At 42.1% G+C, this 21,044-nt stretch overlaps 1 protein-coding gene and 1 long non-coding RNA gene across 3 annotated transcripts; one reads left to right on the top strand and one right to left on the bottom strand.

The window, feature by feature from the left end:
• Positions 1 to 670: 670 nt before the first annotated feature.
• MSC (musculin) lies at positions 671 to 3,059 on the top strand. The gene is made up of 2 exons (XM_032127431.1): positions 671 to 1,268; positions 2,020 to 3,059. The coding sequence occupies exons 1-2, from the start codon at positions 747 to 749 to the stop codon at positions 2,104 to 2,106; spliced, it is 609 nt and encodes a 202-aa protein (XP_031983322.1). The 5' UTR covers positions 671 to 746; the 3' UTR covers positions 2,107 to 3,059.
• Positions 2,702 to 10,451, bottom strand: LOC116452750. Of its 2 annotated transcripts, XR_004243592.1 has the most exons (5): positions 10,067 to 10,451; positions 9,719 to 9,933; positions 4,699 to 4,952; positions 4,485 to 4,596; positions 2,702 to 3,808 (listed from the first exon to the last, which is right to left on the bottom strand). It is a non-coding gene; the product is annotated as an uncharacterized LOC116452750 (long non-coding RNA). The 2 variants fall into 2 exon arrangements; XR_004243591.1 differs by having other exon boundaries at positions 2,702 to 4,596.
• Positions 10,452 to 21,044: the final 10,593 nt, after the last annotated feature.

The following is a 21,044-nucleotide window of genomic DNA, read 5'->3' as shown; positions in this document are numbered from 1 at the left end:
CCAGCCTCGAGTGCCGCATCTCCTGCTGCCTCTGCTCGCCCCGGCGGGTGCACCGGGACCGCACAGCCGCTTCCCGAAGCTGTGCAGGCAGGGGAAGAGCCCAGCGGGTTGGGGTCCCGTCCTGCCGCACCACTCGGCCGTAAGCGGGCTCCTACATTGGGAAAATCCCATGCCCTCGAAGGAAAGGCAAGAGAAAGAGCGAGTGCAGGTGGGCTGGGAGCAGCATTTAGACACAGGGAGAGGTGCGCTCCCCCCCTCAAAAACACTGGCGGGATCAGCCCTGGTGGTATTTTGCGTCCTCCGGGGCGAGAAGAGAGGTCTGTCCAGTGGGAAAGGCGTGACTCCCAAGAGCACACGCACACACGGAGACATCCCGCGTGTCTGTGCACCCCTACACGCGTGCGTGTGTGCTGCCACACAGGGGTCTGACTCTGCGTACCGCCGCACCAGCCCCGCCGCGGACCGCGGGCCAGCGCGGAGAGGCACCGCCCCCGGCTGGGGGCTCCGCCGGGCCCGACCCCCGCCCCGCGCCCCTCTCCTCCCCTCCGCCCGGCAGATGGTTCGCTCCGCGGACACCCGATATATAGCGCTGTCAAGGGGCGCATCCCCCCTCCGCGCCCCCCCGCGCCCCCGCCCCGGCACGGACTCTCCGCGGCGGGGCCGCCCCGCTCTGGGCCGACTCGGCTCGGCCGTCCGCCCCCGCCTGCCTGCCGCGCTGCCCGCCTCCCCGCCGCCCGCCCGGGGCCATGTCCACGGGCTCCGGCAGCGAGGCGGAGGAGCTGCCCGAGATGGACCTGCGGGCGCTGCAGCTGGACTACCCGCCGCCGCCGGCCAAGCGCCAGCCCCGCGGCGAGCTCTACCCCTCGGGGGACAACTCCTCGGCGGCGGAGGAGGAGGAAGAGGAGGAAGAAGAGGAGGAAGAGGACGGCGAGGGCAGCTGCTCGGCGGGGCCGGCGGGCAGTGGCTGCAAGAGGAAACGGGCGCGGGGCGGCGGCCCCGGGGGCAAGAAGGCGGCGTCGGGGCCGCGGGGGCCGCCGCCCGAGGGGAAGCAGTCCCAGCGCAACGCGGCCAACGCGCGGGAGCGGGCGCGGATGCGGGTGCTGAGCAAGGCGTTCTCCCGGCTGAAGACGAGCCTGCCCTGGGTGCCGCCCGACACCAAGCTCTCCAAGCTGGACACGCTGCGCCTGGCGTCCAGCTACATCGCCCACCTCCGGCAGCTCCTGCAGGAGGACCGCTACGAGAATGGCTACGTCCATCCCGTCAACCTGGTACGGCGCGGGGGGCGGGCGGGATGCGGCGAGAGGCACCCGCGGGGGAACCCCCGGGCGGCGCTCGGGGCAGCCCCGCAGGGCCGGTGCCCCGGGCAGGGTGGCAGCGCTCAGGCCGTGCCCGCCCTGGAAGAAGCTGCGGGGCGGCCCTGGCTGCTCCGCAAATCCCCGGTGGCCCTCGCACCGTGGGCGACTCCAGGGCCGCGCTTGGGCTTCGGTGATGGCGGGTGTGTCAGTCCTGGGGAGTCGGAATAGGGGACCCTAAAGATTACATTCCTCGGGCATTAGGCAAGCTTAGTGTCCGAAAAAGGAGTAACTCGGTCTGCGGGCTGGCCTGCAGCACAAGCATAGCGTCATGAGTTCATCGGTACAGAATTAAACGCCCGATGCTTGTCACAGGGGTAAAACGTTTTCTTATATACAGCAGAGTGATTGTTTTGGAATAGTTTATATGCTTTTTATTTATTAAATGGTGCAAAGTGTTTCAAAGCAAGAGAAACGTTGCAGTCTGGATGAGAACACTGTTGCTAACCATTGCAGACCTTCTGTGGAGCATTTAATTATAATGAAAAACGTAATGAAAATATTTGTTAGAGGAACTCAGCTCTCTCTGTGCTTCCCACAGGGACTAAAACATGATGACGTGTTTGCAACTGAACCAGAGTTAGACATCTATCAGTAATAAAGCTTCAGTTTCATACAAGGATAAACTTTCTTTTAATATGAAATACCTTTTTTTTTTTGCTTACAGACTTGGCCGTTTGTGGTTTCAGGAAGACCTGACTCTGACACCAAAGAAGTTTCTACTGCCAGCCGATTATGTGGAACTACTGCATAGTCAGACTAAATTGGAGATTTTTTTATTGTTGTTGATCTTTTTTTTTTTAATGGGTTGGATATTTTTAAGAGCTGTGACTTATCGTCTCAGGACTAGAAGATGGGGCAAACCCCCATCTCTAACAGTGTTAAATCTGCATCCCTCATCATTCTTTCCCCTTAGTGTTTTGAGGGCAGATTATTTAAAGCAGTAAAGAATGGAGGCGGTTGAAATGATAGTTTTTATGAACTGACTGCAGCAGCTGAAGTCTAAGACTTGGCTTCATCATTCTTACCACTGCCTGAGGACCTGCTGTTCTGAGGCTTTTAAACTAATGGAAGAGGAATATAATGATATAGAATTAACAGCATGGACCAAAATACAATTCTACAAACTAACCCCAAACAGTATTATTTGTATTGTAAAGCAAAACAGTATTTTAAAGTAGCTTTGAAAGTCAGATAGATTTATAATATATTTTGATGGCTTTTGTATTCATGGATATGGTTTACTGCAACTATGCAATTAGTCATACCTTTTTCTTTTGGTCTCTTTGACCAGAGTTTTCTTAAAAAGTGTAAGTGGACACATTCTGCTACCACTCACTGGAATTATAGTAATTCCTTTGGTTATGTCTTGAAATGCCACGTGTAAGAATGTGGGACTGTCCCTAGAAATATGGGGGAGTTTCTGTGCCTTAACCTGGAAGGGAATTCTGCTTACTGTAAGCCCAGGGTGCATGTGTTGTAAAGAATGTGTTTGTATGATGCTGCAAAATAACAAGAATTCACAGTGTTTTAAATATTTTTCCTGTACTGTTATGCTTATCATTGAAAAATTTGCTCTCAAATGAGTTAGTGTGTCATTTCTTCACAGTTTCAAACATTGTAACAAAAGAGGATGCCATCAAATAAGTTGCAAATGTAAATAACTCTATTTTTTTATAAATGACATTAAAAGCTTGGTTACAATGACTCACTGGTACTGTGATAGTGTGTGGCTGCATCCATACGTGAGTGTCTCTGTAATGCATGTTCTTTAAACCCACTTTTGTAAACACAATTATCTTCCCATCTCGAGAGCAGATACATCTCCATCAACAGAGTCAGATAAGAGCACTTTCACCCCAAACAATTCATTCGAGGTACAGTACTATATCAATCAGCAGGGATGGCCAAGTTTTAACAACTTATGGAATGCTCTGTAATATTCTCTTCTGTGAAGCAGAAGAATAAATAAATGTAGGTTAAGAAATCAATGTCATATAGTGTTATAGCTCCTTTTGCTGTTCTTTGTCATTTTACATTTCCTTCTGTAATGTGTTTTGCTTTCATCTGTATTTTTGCAGTGGGAAAATTGGATGAGTTTTCCTAGTTGAGAACAAAATTTTCCTGTTTTAAGACCGAAACTCCTGAGATAAGATTTTCTTTTTCTCAAAATATTGTATCAGCAGTTAACTCACAGTAAGGGAGAAAACTGAATTGCTTTAGAGAAGAAAAAGCCACCTCTTCCTCATATATGCATTGAGGAGAAAGAAATATTTGTTTAACAAGAAACAGTTTACCCTATTTACCTGACCTGTTGTCAGGTCATCCTATGTCATGGATTTCTGGTTTGAAATACTGCATAGAAGACCAAGTCTGACTATTGGTAGTGTCCTGTAAGTAGGTGAACTGCAGAAAACTGCTTTTCTTCTTGTGAAAGGTAAAATAATCCAGAGTCACTGCAAAATAAAATGAAAGCACAGTCCAGGATCTGCTGAAACTGTTACTTTTAGTGATTTGGGGGCAAGCTGTACAGAAACCATAATATAATTTATCTTCCATTTTTTTTCCAGAGAAAGTCTGTGAAGGAAGAGGGCTATCCTAATTTGCAGTTAATGTAGCAGAGGTGGGACTCCACCTCACTTCCTCTAGGAAGCTTTATAAAGAGAAAAGAACATAAAAAAGAAAAAAATGAAGGCCCTTTAGGAAGGCATAAGGTATGAGAAAACTCAACGAATGTTTATCTGAACCCTAAAGAAAAGATTATTCAGCAGTTTAACTAAGGTACCACTTGAGATAATCTCGGTTGTGATACTTAGCTGGTTTTGGCCTTGATCCCAGCTGTAATTGGTTAACAACTCCAGGAGATCAGAAAAACAAGGAAAGCTGGAGAACTTTAAACATTATAGAAAGGTCCATGCAGAGTGATGGAAAAAAATGTTCAGTGTATATGCCCAAATATGGTTATGTTAAGCAAATACAGTAGATCAAAATTGGGGGTGAGGAGTGTGACATGAAGAAAAACACGGGATTGCTTCCATCCATGCACCATACTACATGTTCTCAAGTACATTTTTCTTTGTGGCTGCATAATATATAGGAATACTTTCTTTGTAAAGCAATGAATGCACTTACTGCATTTGTTACAGTAACAGACACATCCATGTGATGGCAGTGTCCCAACAGACCATCAGTGGTTTTAGAACAGAAGCAAACAGCGGCCACAGGTGACATTTCAGGTCAAAATCTGGAGAGAAAATGACAGCTTCTAGATACTGAATGTTGTACAAGGCTCAGTTTTTTCTCTTTTCATATATCTCTAGATAGAGATATATGTATTAGTGTATACTTAATACAGCAATTAGGGATGTTTGGATTCCTCCAATAAGGAGCTGTTATTTCAAATTATTAATTTTAATCCTTGGGTTCATAAATATTGTTTTTAAAAAGTAAATTAATCTTCTTCTGTCTCAGTAAGAGGCATTATGTGATTAAGAAAAAGATCAGGTAATTGAACAGGTTCCCTGTGGGTTTGTCCTGAGATGAAGGCTGCTGTCTTTGCAGGGAAATGCCAGGTAGGTCATATATTCTGGCATTCCTCACCTATAAAGACACACCAAAAATACATGCATTCAGTTTTGAAACATTTTTTAAAGTCAGATGAAATCATATCAGTTCTTTATCTGAATGAGGTGAACAAAACATTCTAAAATGCTATTTTTAAGCATTAACGGATTCCACTGAAAGATAATAAAGGTCTTCCTCTTTTTTATTTTAAATTAAGTTTTTGCCAACCTGATAAAGTAAATTAATTTCATTTGTTTTAGATTTAGTAAATTAATTTCATTTTGTTGTTATAGAGGTGTGTGGAAGGGAGACTTAAAAAGAAGAACTACCTCACATATTTACAATTCACAAGCACAGAAAGTAAGAAACACATACATTTTTATTAGACGTGGCAAGTTTATGCTTGATGACTTTTGGTTATATTAATATTCCTTGCACAAGGTAAAAGATGAACCCTTCTTGATTAACCCTTAAGCAGATCTCGCTGAAGCTGTTTTACAAATAAAATGCCAAATCACCTGCAACTGATATTCAGCCAAAACCTGCTTCATGTGATATCTGACTGGCAGAATACCTGCATTGATTTTCAGGGCAAACAGTCCATATATAAAGAGGAACACTTGGTTCCCAACAATATTTTTATGATTTTAGATTAATACAAATGTTGTGTGGAACTTTGTTTTGTCTCTATTCTGTGTGGGAATCTGATGGAGCAGATGATTAGCCTCCATCATGAAACCATTCCTTTCCAATGCATGTGTTTGCTTACACAAGGAAAATATGTCTCTCATACTGAAAATGTTAACAATTCTGAGCAAAAGAAACATAGTTTGCATATAAAAAATACCTAAGCCATACTTTTCCATCTTAGTACCTTTATACATGTACTATTAAAAGAAGTCTCAGACAATCTAAGGATTCTGACTAAAAATTTTATTTTTTTTGGCTAAGTAAAGGTGTAAGCAGTAAATGTAAGCAGTACGGTTGCCATAGGGGTCTCCCAGGTGAAAGAGGGAGTTGAATAAATTAATTTTAAGATCTCAATAAGTATCTGAAAGTTGTTCTGTCTTTCTTTATTGACTCTAAAAGGACCCTAAGAGCACCGACTGCATCATTCAGTTAAATATCAAATGTTTTAGTTAAATATCTAATGTTGGGAAGAACATAGGCAGGTTTAAATTTCGTAACTTTATATGAACCAAGGAAGCTAAAAAGAAGGGAGAAGGGGGATTTAGAGCCACCCAACAATACAAGCTTATAGTAACCTTATAAGCAAATAATGCATATATTATTTGGATGAAATAACATGTAAAGCTGTCCATTCTCCTCAGCAATAGTCACTTCTCCACAAGTAACTAATTCTATGCAATAGTGAATTTGCACTTGATATGGCAGTGCAGGTTCTCACCAAGATTAACAGCAATTATACCTAAGAATTAAGTTCTACCACTGGACAGAATTTATCACACTCCACTCCAGCTGAAAGACGTGTACACAGATATTTTCTTCCATGCACAGAGGACAGATGCTGAGCTGTCTTGCAGACCCTAAATGCCTACATCTAAAGTTTTATTATACTCTGACAAGAGGGCATTGGGATGAGTTGCTACATTATGCAGAGACTTATGCTATCACAGTGCAGGCTGGTTACAATTCAGGCACTAAGAAGGAATGGGTCTCAGTATTTTCCTTGGCTCTGAAAAATGTGTAAATGCAAATTAGAAAAAAATTACTAAAACTGCCTTAGTTAGAATGCAGCATGTGAGAATCTTACTAGAGTTAAAATTCCTACAAAAGTTAAGACAGCTGAAAGGATTAATATCGTTATGTACCCTACAAATCAAGCAAAACTGAGAACTTCCTCGATGTGACTGGAATTTAGCAAGCAAAGGAAACCACTCTATCTTTTCATTGTGGTGGAATTGTTAAAAAGAATTCACATTTCCAGGATTAAAAATAATTCAGAATGTGACAAGAACAGTTCTCTATGACAACAAAGCAGGCAGAGCTGTGAGTCAGAATATTTACAAAAACATAACCCCAATCCAAGCAAACGGACTGCTCGGCATCTGGGACAGAAAGTCATGAGAATAGCAAAGAATTGCATCACTGTGTAAGCGTTTACGAAGGTCTGTGAAGTGAGCACAGCATGTATGAAGGGCATGGAAAACAGCAACTTTATCTTATAGGAATTTTCACAGAAACAACAAGAATAAGATAAATGGATGGTAATCCAAAAATGAATGGATCACTTTTTAATTTTAATTCCAAGTTGCTGTGATGGCAGAAGCTACATCATTAGCACCTTAAGTCCCATAGTCAGTAAAAGATAAGAGGTAAATGCAGACATGACTATTCATAGAAAATTGGGATTGGAACAGCACAAGCAATTACTGTATTCTTTGAATTTTGTCCTCTTCAAAGGGGACAAATAAAAGAGAGCAATTCATTGCTATTTATTAGGCAGGTGATTTGAAGTCCTGAAAAAGTCTTATATTCCTGCGTGTGACATTTTCATGCTATGTATGGATATGCTTGAGACTTGTAAGGCCTATTAGGATAGCTCTGTATAACTGTGGAGGTTATAAAAGGTCACCCTGTGTATGCAGGAAGACCTCTGGGGAGCTCAAACCCCAGAATCACAATTAAATTTCAACACAGGAAAAACACACATCACATTCATTTGGGCTGTGCCCAATTCTTGCCCTTTTCATAGGAAAAAGAGCAAAACTTGTGGTGTTTGGGGAAGGATTGAGTAAACAGTATTTTCACATGGGAAAAAGAGGGGGGAAAAAACCAAAGAGAAAATTGAACGATTTTCTGTAAGACCCCTAGGTTAAAAATAAACTGCCAAAATGGTGAAGTCCTGTTCACAGAAGTAACTGAAGACAGAACCTAACCAAGCAAAATGTACAAGCAGACCATAATAAGGAACCTCTCCTCAAGAATAAATTTGTCTTCTTCCATTAAAAATGAAGGGTCCGCTGGAGGTACATGGAGATAAATGTATGAAATTCCGCTGTCTGTACAGATATTTGGATTACAAGCTTAAATGTTTAACAGCATGACAGTGATGTTATGAAGCATGAACTGAAAACTCTTTTGAAAGACAGTCCTTAGCCATCTTATCTTGGCTGAGGTGTAACTATGTGTCATACATATGCTTTGAAGATTATTTCTCACTTGTAACCACAGGACCTGATACCAATCTGTTTCTAATAGCAACCTGGTTTGTGGTGTCTGCTCATCCTATGATACAGCCCAACCTTTATCTCAGGGAACAAAAATTTCAGTTCTCTTTTCCATTTTGTGTAATTCTTCCTAAACCTGTGATGCAAATTATGTCATAAACATCTTTGTTCACTAGGCTTAATAAACTAAACAAAAATCCTCCTTCTAGGATAGAAATAGCCCCGATGTGGTTGGAACCACCCTGGTTTTGCCTTCCCTACCCTAAATAAAACGCACCAGTTACCTCCATGACCTGTTCGTACTGTATCAACTGGGGATATCCAAAGTTTGTACGAGAGAATTACCATAAGCTAACACCACTTCCAAAACTATTATCCCTTTGATCACCACTTCAAGTTTTGGAACAGATGCCAAGGATGACTGACGTTTGAGAGTCCCCACTCCCATGCTCCCTGTGCAAAGGGACTGCAGCTAGGCTCCTGAGCCAAAATACACAATATACATGTAAGCATATTATGATTTGTACCGTAGCCTACACTAAACCTGCCCCATGGAGATGTCACAAGTTAAAAAGTAATGGTATCAAGATGCTTCAGTGTTTGTGCTGTTACATGGTTGGAGAGGTCCCTGCATGGTTTGTGGTTTAGGTATGGGACACGTGCCATTCTCCCAAGCACTGCCAAGACATAGTTTGCGAGTCAGCAGTGGATAGGGATCATTCACAACATACGGTTTACATGAAGTCACCTTATTCTGAAGATTGAGAGTGCACAGTCATAAGCAGTATGCACACAAACTAGCCCAGGGCAGGTGACCTCACAACCAGAGGACAGTCTTTGTAGAACAGCCCTTCATGCTACTTAGTACCTTACACATAACCTCTGTATTTCAAATGAAGTCTCTAGTTCACAGAACCTCCTGTGTTTTATATTTGGTTTGGACTTTTCTCTGTTTTAAGTTCTTCTAGGCAGAGAAGACCATGCATCCCTTCATTCTTATGTATCTGTCACCAAGAAGTTTTAATCTTCAGCATCTGATCAGGATGCTACCAAACATCAGAGCGAAATGAATGGAAATCCTGACATTCCAGTGTAGATCCAACTGCTGAAGCTGAATAGAATCCTTAGGATTGTAAAAGACCTCTAAGACCATCGAGTCCAACCACTAACCCACCACTGCCATGTTCACCACTAAACTGTATCCCCAAGTGCCACATATATATGGTTTTTTGAACACTTCCAGGAATGGTGATTCCACCACTTCCCTGAGCAAAATAGGTGCATGATTTAAGGTTTTATGACCATCTTCCTTGTAATATATGCCCCAGTGTGCAAGACAGTGGCAAGTCTAGCAGTGGATTGAAAGACAGCAGATAATTTTTCTTCTGAGTGTAGTTTAACACTAAAATGTCATTGTACATGAGGCACCAAAGCAACATAACAATCCCTATTTCCTCTTCCAGGTTTTCAGTGTATATCTCAAGTAACAATTATGAAATAAAACCTTTTTTTTTCACTTCTCAGGTATGCCTTTACACTGTCATTATTGTAAAGCCAAAAAAGCTCTTTTTTCTTCAACATTTAAGACAGAATAGACAAATTATGACTTACAGAATTTTCCTGACAGCAGCCACTTTGGATACCTACAGCTCCAGAAAGACACAGTTCCCAAACTCTGGTGATATTAAAGTGTGCCTCTGAATGATGGTGAGGAGACAGCCCCGGGTGGCCTTCAGCATCTCTGACTGGCACAAGTGTTTCCTCTCTGTCATTGAGACATGTGCCTCGCTCTCTTCCGAGGTGACTCCTGGAGAACTGGCAGCTGGCTGGGAGACATGAGCAAGAGGAAAAAAATTCAGGTGAAACAAAGAGAAAAACTGATTCGTAAAGAGCCTGCAGATACAGCCGAAAGGGCTATGATGGGTATGGACACATTTCAGGGGGGATGAGCATACTCACCACTTCAAAAATATTTAAATAAATCTACAGAAAGGACTAGAGGAAGGTTATCTAGTTAGGCCTCTTAGAATCATAGAATGATAGAATCATTAGGGTCGGAAAGGACCTTTAATATCACCAAGTCCAACCGTCATCTTGCGAGCTTGTTCACTCACTCCCAAGCACTGCTTTATTTAGTAAAGGAGCATCAGCATCCCATACTAGGAGTCCTCTGCACCTTGTGCAGAGCGGGCACCTCCTTTCTTGGCACTGGGCAGCACCCGTCCCATTTTAGTGTTCGAGAGTGCCGTCTTCGCCCCCGGGCTCCGCTGCCTCCCAAGGCGTGCCAGAGGCGCTTCCCCGGGCCCCTGCTGCCCCTCGCTCCTCCTGCGGGCGCTCCCGCGGCACCGGGCAGGCGGGCGGGGAGCCGGGGCCCGCCCGGCCGGGAGGCGCCGGGATCGGCGGGATCGGCCCCGCAGGCGGGGCACGGGCGCCACCCGGTGGCCGCCGCGCCGAGGTGCACGTCCGGAGCGGCGTTGGGATCACAGAGCCACGGAATCGCAGAATCACAGGGTAAGCTGCGTGGGAAGGGACCCGCAAGGATCATCAAGTCCGGCTCCCGGCCCTGCACGTGCTTGAGAGCATTGTCCAAAGGCTTTCCGAACTCTGTCAGGCTTGGTGATGTGACAAGTTCCCTGGGGAGCCTGTTCCAGTGCCCAACTACTCTCTGGGTGAACTTAAACGTCCTCTGACACAGCTTCAGGCCGTACCCCCAGGTCCTGTCACTGGTCACCACAGACAAGAAATCCATGTCTTCCCCTCCTCTTCCCCTCACGAGGAAGTTGTAACTGCAGTGAGGTCTCCCCTCAGTCTCCTCTTCCCCAGGCTGAACAGACACAGTGACCTCAGCCACTCTTCCTACTGCTTCCCCGCAAGGCCCTTCATCATCCTCGTTGCCCTCCTTTGGACACTCTCTAATAGTTTCATGTCTTTTTTATATTGAGGAGGCCAAAGCCGCCCCCAGCACTCGAGGTGAGGCTGCCCCAGTGCAGAGCAGAGTGGGACAATTCCCTCCCTTGCCCGGCTGGCGATGCTCTGCCTGATGCCCCCCAGGACACTCTTGGCCCTCCTGGCTGCCAGGGCACTGCTGGTTCATGTTCAGCTTGCCATCGACCAGGACCCCCAGGTATTTTTCTGCGTTGCCGCTTTCCAGCAGCTCATTCCCCAGTCTATCCATACATCCAGAGTTGCCTTACCCCACCTGCAGAATCTGGAACTGCCTCTTGTTGAGCTTCATAGGTTGGTGATTGCCCACAGCATTAGGAATGAGTGATGTGAGGATCAGCTTTAGGAATGGCAGTAGGAATAGTGTTAGGACCCTTGGTACCAGTGATGGCTCCTTCAATCAACTGGTTTAAAGTAAGCCCACGGACAGTGAGGCCTAAGGAGTCTCCTGCTGGGGGTCTGTGTGTGCACAGGCTGCCTACAGATCCAGTGGGTCTCTGGACTGCCTGAATGTCCCTGGCACCCTGATTTCCTGCCAGTATGGTCAAGAAGAAACACAGGAACACGAAGCAGGCACAAAGGTGGCATGTGCACAGCTCCATATACTGTGGCACCAACTGCACCTTACCCAGAACAAAATAAAAGCATTAAAAGAAGGTGGGAGGGAGGGGACCCTCCCAGGATGCAGGGTCCAGCCTGCACCTACAGGCCTGCCAGCTCAGCCCTGGCTCACCCCTGGCCAGTTTACAGCCACAGAATGGTCCTTGCCCCAGCAGATCTTGTGTCTCTCCCATCAAGGCTGGTACATCTTGTGGTGAAGGACCCTGGGGACACACACTCTATCACCTGCTCATGGTGTATTTTTCCAGCACAGACTCTCCTGCGGCACTGTCTATTTACATTGGCTGTTTTATTTGGTAAGTAATGCCAGCCTGTAATCCGGAATGAAAGGGTCAGTATGGAAAGGGACAGCTACATCTTGAGGTCAGAATGAGAGACAGGGAATGTTCTCATTGCCTGGGCTGTGTAATAATATTGAACTTCTCATTTCTCTGTGCCATACTTGCCTGAGGGTGTTCAAGTATGTCTTGAGCTCCAAAAACCATTCAGACCTTCTAGGAGTAAATAAAACTAAGTAAAAGAATTGGCAATATTTTGTTACTATGACTCTCTTTAGATAATTAGAAGGTAAATATCTAATTATAGAAACACAGTATGACAAACTGTACTGATGTTTTCATAGACTGAGTGGTCCTTTTATCTCTTCTCTCTCTCATTTTTTTGCTTTAGATAAGAGAGAAAGAGATTTTCTGTGGCTCCAGTACAAGAGACCTACTTGAATCAACCCCTTTGCATAACCTTCTTAACTTTTTAATGAAATAAACACAGTGTTACACATTCATTGCTAAATATTGATTTTATACCTGAAGTACCGAGGGAGGAAAAATGAGGCTGACCTGATTTAAGACATTCAAAACATCCAGTAAGGAATAATTTCTCAAAGTCAGCTCTGAAAAAGGTCAGGGCCAGGACAACAGCGGTGACAAGGCAGTAGTAATGCAGGGAACGTGCCTGGGCTGGGAGGGACAGGAGTCAAATGCAGTCTTGCACTGTGCAGCATAGTTGTTTTCAGCTGTGTGCTGAGGCAATAGGAGCAAAGGCTCATACATTCCCAAAGACCTGAAGCTGGCAACTTTCCAGCAATTGCTAGCATAGCAGATGTACAAGACACTTTATATTTCTTCCCTTTATTACCTTAAACACAGGAATGAAAGACATAAAACTTGTCCCATTGCTTCTTACCTGGTCTGACAGCTCCTCATCCTTGCACAGGAATTAAAGAAATAAAACATCTTCCTATTACAACTTATTCTACCTCACATCTGCTTATATTAGGTAGCAGCTTCAGTCTTATCTCTCCAAACACAGAACAAGGGATGCAGTCTGAACAAAGAGGAGGAGACATACCACTTCTTAAGCCAGAAGATCTGTGTCAGATAAAGAAAAAACACAGAAGGGTTTTCTTCCTCCTCTATCCATAGACTGATTCAACAGGGCAGCAGTGACTGCAGTTAGGAAAATCTACTACTATCAGTACCACCCTTGTAGGAATAGCAGAAATGGCACTATAATGATACCTAGATATACTGTGTCCCTATGTTCTTTCTTATAAAGCAACCATTCCAGAAGTTTGAGGTGTCTCCTTGTACCTTCTCCTTTTCACTCTGACTCTCAGCTGATAAGCTAAAATCCATATTGACTGGAAAATGTACTAATGAAATACTGACTTGGATGAAAATTTTGACATCAGTGGGGTGAAATTCATTTTAAGAATTTAGCACAGATTTTATCTCTCTCTGCTCTTCTAGTTCATGTTAGGAGCAGTGATCCAGCATGAAAAACATTACCAGTCTAAAAAAAAAAAAAGTCATTTTAGTACATCAGAACAAAAATTTTTTCAGCTCCTGAAGCAAAGCACTTCTACCTCCTTAACCTGTATTTCCTTAAAATTTTAACAACTAAGCATCTTTAAGGAGGGCTGATTCATCACTCATCTTGGCCTGATATTGCATTGCTTGAAGTAAATCTCTAACCTGTTAAGAATGTATCCCTGACGGTGGAGAGCTATGTTCTGGACAAAAGAAATCCTATGAAACTCTACAATTTGAATTGTGCCCTAATGTTCCTTGCACACTCAGAGCACAGATAAAATACAGATGAGATGTGATGACTGGCTCTCTGATTTGTTTTGGCTTTCCTTATGATTTTTTGTCACTAGTTCTCCAAGCATGAAGTAGAACAGCTTCATTTAAAAGCTTCTTTCATCTTGCCACAGAAAATAGATTTTTCCTTGTTGAAAACGGTCTTCCAAACATGGGATATTTGTCCAGGCAGAGTTTCAGATTTTATCTATAGACAATAGATTTGGACTAAAGATCCTGACCGTTTCAGACTGCAACAGACCTTACAGAGAGGGTAGTAGGACCCTTTAGGCAGCCTACTTTGTGTAGACTGTGAAAGACTCAGAGATGAAAAGCTGGGTTGCCCCATCTGGAAGGTGAATAGGGATGTACAAAACCCTCTTCTCTCATCTGCCTTATTAGATTTTGTTCACCTTGTTCTGATGAAAGGTGTCTGAGAAAATGTAGAATTGTTTTCTTTCCAGTTTTCTTAGGTGGTCTCTTGGGGATGGAACAAGGAAGGGACAGAGTACACTGCTTCCAAATCGATGTATCACTGCAGAGTCCCATGTCTCTGACACACAGTTCCTCCCACTTGCAGTTTCTCCATCTCTGTTCTATGTTACCATACACAATGGACCTCAGGGTAAAAGCACATTTTATCCCAGAGTAAATCTTTATAAATTAGGACATCAGCTAAACACAGGAGTGATTGTTTACATATGCTGGTATTTAAGTTTGCTTGAAGCAATCATTTTGTTACTGTAATAAATCCTTCTGTAGGATTAAATGCTCATTTGAATCTTACCGTTGAATTCTTTACAGTTTTAACCCAAGAAAGCAACAAAAGGCCAAGAAAACTTGCAAATATGATGTTCAAAACATAAACTGTGGGATCTTAGCTGAGTTCTTCAAGAGTAGATCATCCTAAAACTGTGACTGCTGAAAGTGTCTTGGACCCAGTAGATTTCAGAATATAAGCCTGTACCAGTGGATAACCAAAGTGATGAAACAATCACAAGAAATTATTATTACAGAGTATTTCAGAAGCTCTTTGTGCTTCAGATTATGTATTTCCCAGTCAATTCAGTAGGAATTAAAAACCCCCCAAACTTGTCACTGAAATTTTTATGCTTCTGTGAAAAAAAAAATAGTCCCTTGAAACAGCAAATTCTAAATTTACTGTGTGGTTTACCCATTTCCAGTAAAGTGACACCAAGCAATATATTCACTTTTAAAACTATAGGGAATGTGCACACCTTCTAATTTTAGGTATATAACTTATATAGCAGCTAAGATCATTTGTAGAGAAGCTGAAACCCTCCAGACCTACTTTTCATGACTTGCCATAGTTCCCTTCCCAATAAAGGCATATATTTTGGATGCCTATACTTAAATAAATGGCTTCGCTGAAGCAGTGATAGTGCCAAGCTCAACACCTCCAAAATGTGGTAGCACGAAGGGACCTCACTCAGATAGCAGAGAATAACACGTCTGCTGTCCAAGAGGTGGACATCCCAGAACCATAGAGAAGGTGTGAGATCCAGATTCCCTCTGGCTCGCTGGGGCAACGGGAGGAAAGGATGCATTAACAAGCTTCTCCTTAGAGTCAAAGGGTGACACTCAATGAAATTGCCTACCAGCAGCTCCAAGAATCTGATGTGCCAGGCATATGGGCCTGCATGAGCACATGTACACCAATGTGCTCAAACAAAACCTTACTAGAGCCATTATGCACTTGTCTGACCTTTTAAAGCATAACAATAACTTTTTTTCATATTCATTTGAACTTAGAGCAATTCTTTATGCCCAGCAGTTCGCTATTTATGTCAAAGGGTACTTAATGTGAAGGCATTTTTCTGAGGAGATTGAATTTGTGATGACAGGAAAAAAAATTACCATTCAAGAGGATGCATTTAGGCTGTGTGGGAAAAAATAGCACAACCAGCATGTGAAATTTGACTGGAGGTTGAAATAATTTGCCCAAGGAATCATTTGTTCTTATTTCATGATGTTTGGAAAAATTCAAGCAAAGAAAGGGATTATAATGCAGTCTTTGTAAGGGGCTAGTTCTGAACACTTCAATGTTCATATTTTGTCATGTTATAAAACCTGAGGTAAATAAAGCAACTTTGCTCAGTTAGACTAAATCATGCAACTCAGTTCACACTTGAGGGTTTGATGTAATGTTTTTCTGCCTGAATTCATCCCAGCAACAGTTTTACACCACTGCACACCACAGCTTGCTTAATTTTTGACTCTTATTCAAGAGCATTTACTTTACAGTTTTAAAATACAGGCTGATATTACCCATCATTCAGGAGGAAAAAAAACAAAACCCAACAAACCCAGATAAAAACTACCAAAACAAACTTTAACAAATTTTCCTAATCAAAGCAACACATTTTCAAAATAAGTACTCAAAATGCTGGGGTTAGAAATTAACAGTATCTGCATTTATCAGCAAAACACACTGAATCCCAAGGTACAATGTTCTGTTCCAATACACTGCACCGAATTGCCAGTTTGAACCAGTACAGTTTTTGTCCTTTTTATTTGGCCCATAGACTTGGTAAAACATAATAATATATAAAAATATTTTTTCTATTTTTTCCAAATAAGGCATATGTCCAAATATTTTACGGCTCTATTTGACATATATGAAAGAATATTTTACATATATTATGCAGAAGAAAAAAAACAAAAAAAAAATAGATCAAGGTAGATAAAGTGTTCAGCTATCCAGAGATTGGTATCTGGGGGAATTTGGCTTTTCAAATGTTCAAAGGCATAAAAAAATTCCTTTGTTTGCACATTCCAGGTCTTAATCCATAGTCAGACAACTAGATTTATTTTCCTACAGCTTCTACCCTCTTATGAAGCAACTTTAAGAACAAAGGACTATGAGTTACAGAAATTTAAAGGCTGAGGGTTTTTTTTCTGTTGTGCCTGTAGTACCATTCTGATACCTGAGCCTTCAGTTCATTTGATGAATTATTGTTATGACAATTTAGGATTCTCAGAACACCTGCTAATGTGCATCAAAATCCCCCATCAGGGAGGAGGATGCAGTTTTATCCATACTGTCTTTGCTAGAAATTTCAGTGACCTTTAATTCTTATAGTGTCTTCAGAGAGCAGAATGTGCCAGATTCTTGTAGCCCATGGTGAAGTTAAGATGGAAAATATTTGCTGTTGTAGCTGGAGAAAAAAGTTGTTGCAGCCAAATATCTGTGCCTTTTTTATCAGTTTATACTAAGCTTAAACAATTGTTTTTTCTATTCATTCTCACATTTCATTATATGTCTGCTTGCAGCTTCTATTTTTTATTTCTGTTAGCTTCAGAAACTGCTGAAAATTTTTCTTTATGTCTGTAAACATCTTTCCTTTTAAAATTAGTTTAAGCTCAGGGAAGAGGAAAATTTCAAAGGGCAGATCATTTTCACTCTCCAAGTTCACAGGTAAATACTATCTCTCTAGTCTGTAGTCAGACTGGGTCTGAGTTTTCCTGCAGTTTTGTTCACCTTTAAATAGTTTCCATTGACAACAAGCATGTTAGCATCTCTCATTGACTGCATGAATTGTAAAGTCCAGTTCCATTTCCAAGACATTAGTCTGACTCAAGCCTATCTTCCAAAGAAGAATGGTATTCATCTCAGTGTAGCAAGAATGTACCACTACCTGTTGCAATTGCTGCATCAGCTATTTAAAAATATGTGTATTATGCCAAGTCATCCATCCCTGGCTTTTGGGTTTGTCTTGTCTCCATAGACCTTGATTTATTTTTCTTGCTCACAAGGCTTCTTCTTCACCTACCTCTGTATGATCTCCAGGAACATTGTAGTAGAGAAAAATTGGTTGAAAGGAGGGAAGCAGAGGTTGAAATTATATTTTTATTTTTACTGCTCCCAGAGTGCATGGGAGAAGTACATAAGTCCTCTTCTACTTTCCCAGCTATTTTACTAATCCTCAGCCCACTTACCCTCAGGCACCGATCCCCAGAGCCCCCTGCAGTCTGCCAGGAATAACAAACGCAAATTTGATGCTGATCTCTCTTCCACCTCTTTCTCCTGCTCTCTCCAGTCGATATAAATCCCAGTCTTTATCATACAATTCAGGAGAAGCTGCAGCAGTGACCAGTTGCCCTCATGGCCATCAAATCTTTGGTTTGGATCTGGCCTTAGGGAGATAATTAATGCTTGTTTGGGTGGGGAAGAGACATCCATTTGCACCTCTAAGCTGTAAGAATACAAGTAATATGTGCCTCAGTAATTTGTTCCTAGACAACCACATAGATATGCTCTGCTATATTACTGGTTTTTTTTTTCTTTTAGCAATAAAGAAAAGAAGTGTTATGACCAATTTTTGACTGCATAAATGTAGAAAAACAGGATAAGTTTTCCCTTCTAAGTAGTGAGCACAGAGTATAAATTTGCATCAACCTGTTGTGGTGTCTGAAAATGTTTTATTTTGGCAATACATCAAGAAAATTTCCTTCCTTCCTTCCTTCCTTCCTTCCGAATTCCTTCCTTCCTTCCTTCCTTCCTTCCTTCCTTCCTTCCTTCCTTCCTTCCTTCCTTCCTTCCTTCCTTCCTTCCTTCCTTCCTTCCTTCCTTCCTTCCTTCCTTCCTTCCTTCCTTCCTTCCTTCCTTCCTTCCTTCCTTCCTTCCTTCCTTCCTTCCTTCCTTCCTTCCTTCCTTCCTTCCTTCCTTCCCCTCCATTTTTCTTTGCCTTGTTCTTCTTTTTACTTTTTTTGATGTTCTGTAAATGTGAATAACTTTGTAGTGCAAAGCTCTTCTGTGGAAGAAATCTAATGTTATTCAGGTTGATATGCTGAGACTCAAATAATTTTTATATTTTCTGGCTTTGCTGTAATTGCTCTAAAAGTCAACAATACCAACTTGAAATGGATTTCTGTGTCTGCCAGTCTCTGATTGGGGTTCTTTGAAAGAGAAAAGAAATATTTCTATACTGTTACTGCAAGAGTGGAATGTATATAAGTGATAGTAATTAATGGGGAGACTGCATATCCTTACTGGTCTGGCAAATCTGTGCCTTTCATTCCCTCTTGGCTGTTAGAAACAAAAACATTCTCAATATCTATGGGCACACTGAAGAACACTTAACATGAATATTGCTGAAGCTTGGAGGGAAATAAAACTGTATATATAAAACTTCATCATTGCTACACATGGATTTTTGTACATGAAGGACAATAGACTTTAAAATAACAAAAATGGACTGACTCCCAATATCTAAGAGAAAGAGAAACATAATCTAAAAAGCAAATATCGCAGAGAAAAAGAAGCAAAACAAAACAACACAAAAACACTACAGCAAATTCTTTTTCCATATAGGCTTTATCTATACCATTTAGACAGATCTCTTGATAAAGGGCTGAGTTTTATCAAATTAAGTTGGAGATAGACTGTCTCACTCTTCAGGAAATTTTCAGTCTCCTCCCTCCTTTTCTTAAGGACATTTTATTATAGTAAATTGCTCTGAGTCTTGTGCATTGAGCTCCTTTAACTTGCCTAGTTCCTAAACAGATCTGTTAGCAAACTCAAAATACAGACTTGAAACTATGAGAGAACAAGCATCACAATGAGATACCAAATTGTTAGTACAGTGCTAGTTAGTGCCTGTTTCATGAGGTGTCTGTGGTCCTGTGAAGGGGTAAACAGGGTATGGATGGAGTGATTTTGTTCCTAGTGAATTAGAATCAACTCATTTTCATCTTAAATAAAACCCAACACTTCAGAATTACCATAAATGCAAGAATAAGAAGGTATGAAAGCCATTTCTAAAATATACAACACACAGAAAGGGTGGAGACAAAGCTCCTCTGTTTTAATGAGTTGTGTTGCAAAATGAAACTATCAGAACAACAATCCATACTGATAATCAAAATAAAATATATATGTGAAAGGCAAAATTAATTTTAAGAGTAGCTTCTGAATTGCCATAAAAATTGATGATGGTAGGATATGTGGGATTTGTTCCCATCTATCACTAGTCCACAGCATTGCAAAGAATTGAAAAGCCTACTTTAAGGTGGTAGACACACAGTGACTTATTCAAACGTCTTGCTTTCACTTAAATTACATACCGACATGTAAGCAATGAGACTTCTCTCTGTTTTCCCCTCTAACCACAGCCTATGTGTAAAACCAGGTAGCAGAAATTTTAGCCCACATCTCTATTAAATTGGGTAATGACTATTCACCATGCAGTTTTTGGCAAGTACAGACAGGGCAACCGTTCAAGAAAAACAAGAAATTTCCTGCTGTATATGAACTGCTCATAAACACTTGAGCCCTGGCACTTTTTACTCAAACCTTGCAGGTCTCAGATGCCTAGTATTAATAGAGACTGCTAATTACAAGCAGTGTGGTTAAAGCACATGCTTAGCCATACAGAACATTAATTGATGCTGTTGTTGGGGAGAATGAAGGGCTGTGTGTGTGGGGAACTGTTTTCCCAGTGAGAAGGCTCAAGTCACTGCAGTTTTTGCTGGGTTTATTCATGTTTTCCCAAAGCAGGTCTAGATTTAGACTACATTCTCTGCCTTAGAAGGCCAAGGAGGGAACTGTGATTCCTTTCTGGCTCCCATGGTTCAAGGTGGGAGGTAGTCCGATAAAGACCTATTCCCATCAAGTTTCCACAGCCACACTGGCCAGGCCTTTGGGGGTGTGAAGTCAAGGTTCAGTTCACTGCCTGTGCTGTAGCTCTGCTATTCTACATTCCTGCATCTCATCTATTACACCTCCTGCCCCCGTGCCTCAGTTGGCTGTGCTGGGCACCACAGCAACAAAATCCAACCAAACAGGATGTCCCATTCTTGTCTGAATTATTCAGAGGGTTTGTGCCAGTGGATTGCTTTATACATCTCAAATTTCTCATCTCAGAATACAGCACAAAGCACAAAGCCTGTCTTTGGAACAGGAGATTTACTAGCTTGTTCTGGCTGCTTCCTACCTAAGGAACAGCCATTTTAACTTTTGACAATACTTGAAATCCCCTTCAGTCAATCTACCAACTTTTAGGATGAAATTAAGGATGATAGGAGTACCTTGGGTCAATAGCCAGGAGACTAACGAAAATTAATTAACCAATAAGAAAATATAAGACACAGTGGTAATATACATAATACACTTACACAGAGGAAAAGCTGTTAGATGTGATCTCAAAGAATTTACCCTTTCCAACATAAAGTGAGTTGACAGCTAGAGAAATTATCACTAGTTAAAGCAAATTCTTAGTATACCCTCTTTGTCCAGTGTCTCGTACTGGGTGGGAAGAATTTTACCTATA

This window comes from Corvus moneduloides, chromosome 1 (assembly GCF_009650955.1).
Source record: "Corvus moneduloides isolate bCorMon1 chromosome 1, bCorMon1.pri, whole genome shotgun sequence".
NCBI lineage: Eukaryota > Metazoa > Chordata > Aves > Passeriformes > Corvidae > Corvus > Corvus moneduloides.
Note: the sequence above shows the minus strand (reverse complement) of the source record. Positions and strands in the feature narration are given on the sequence as shown.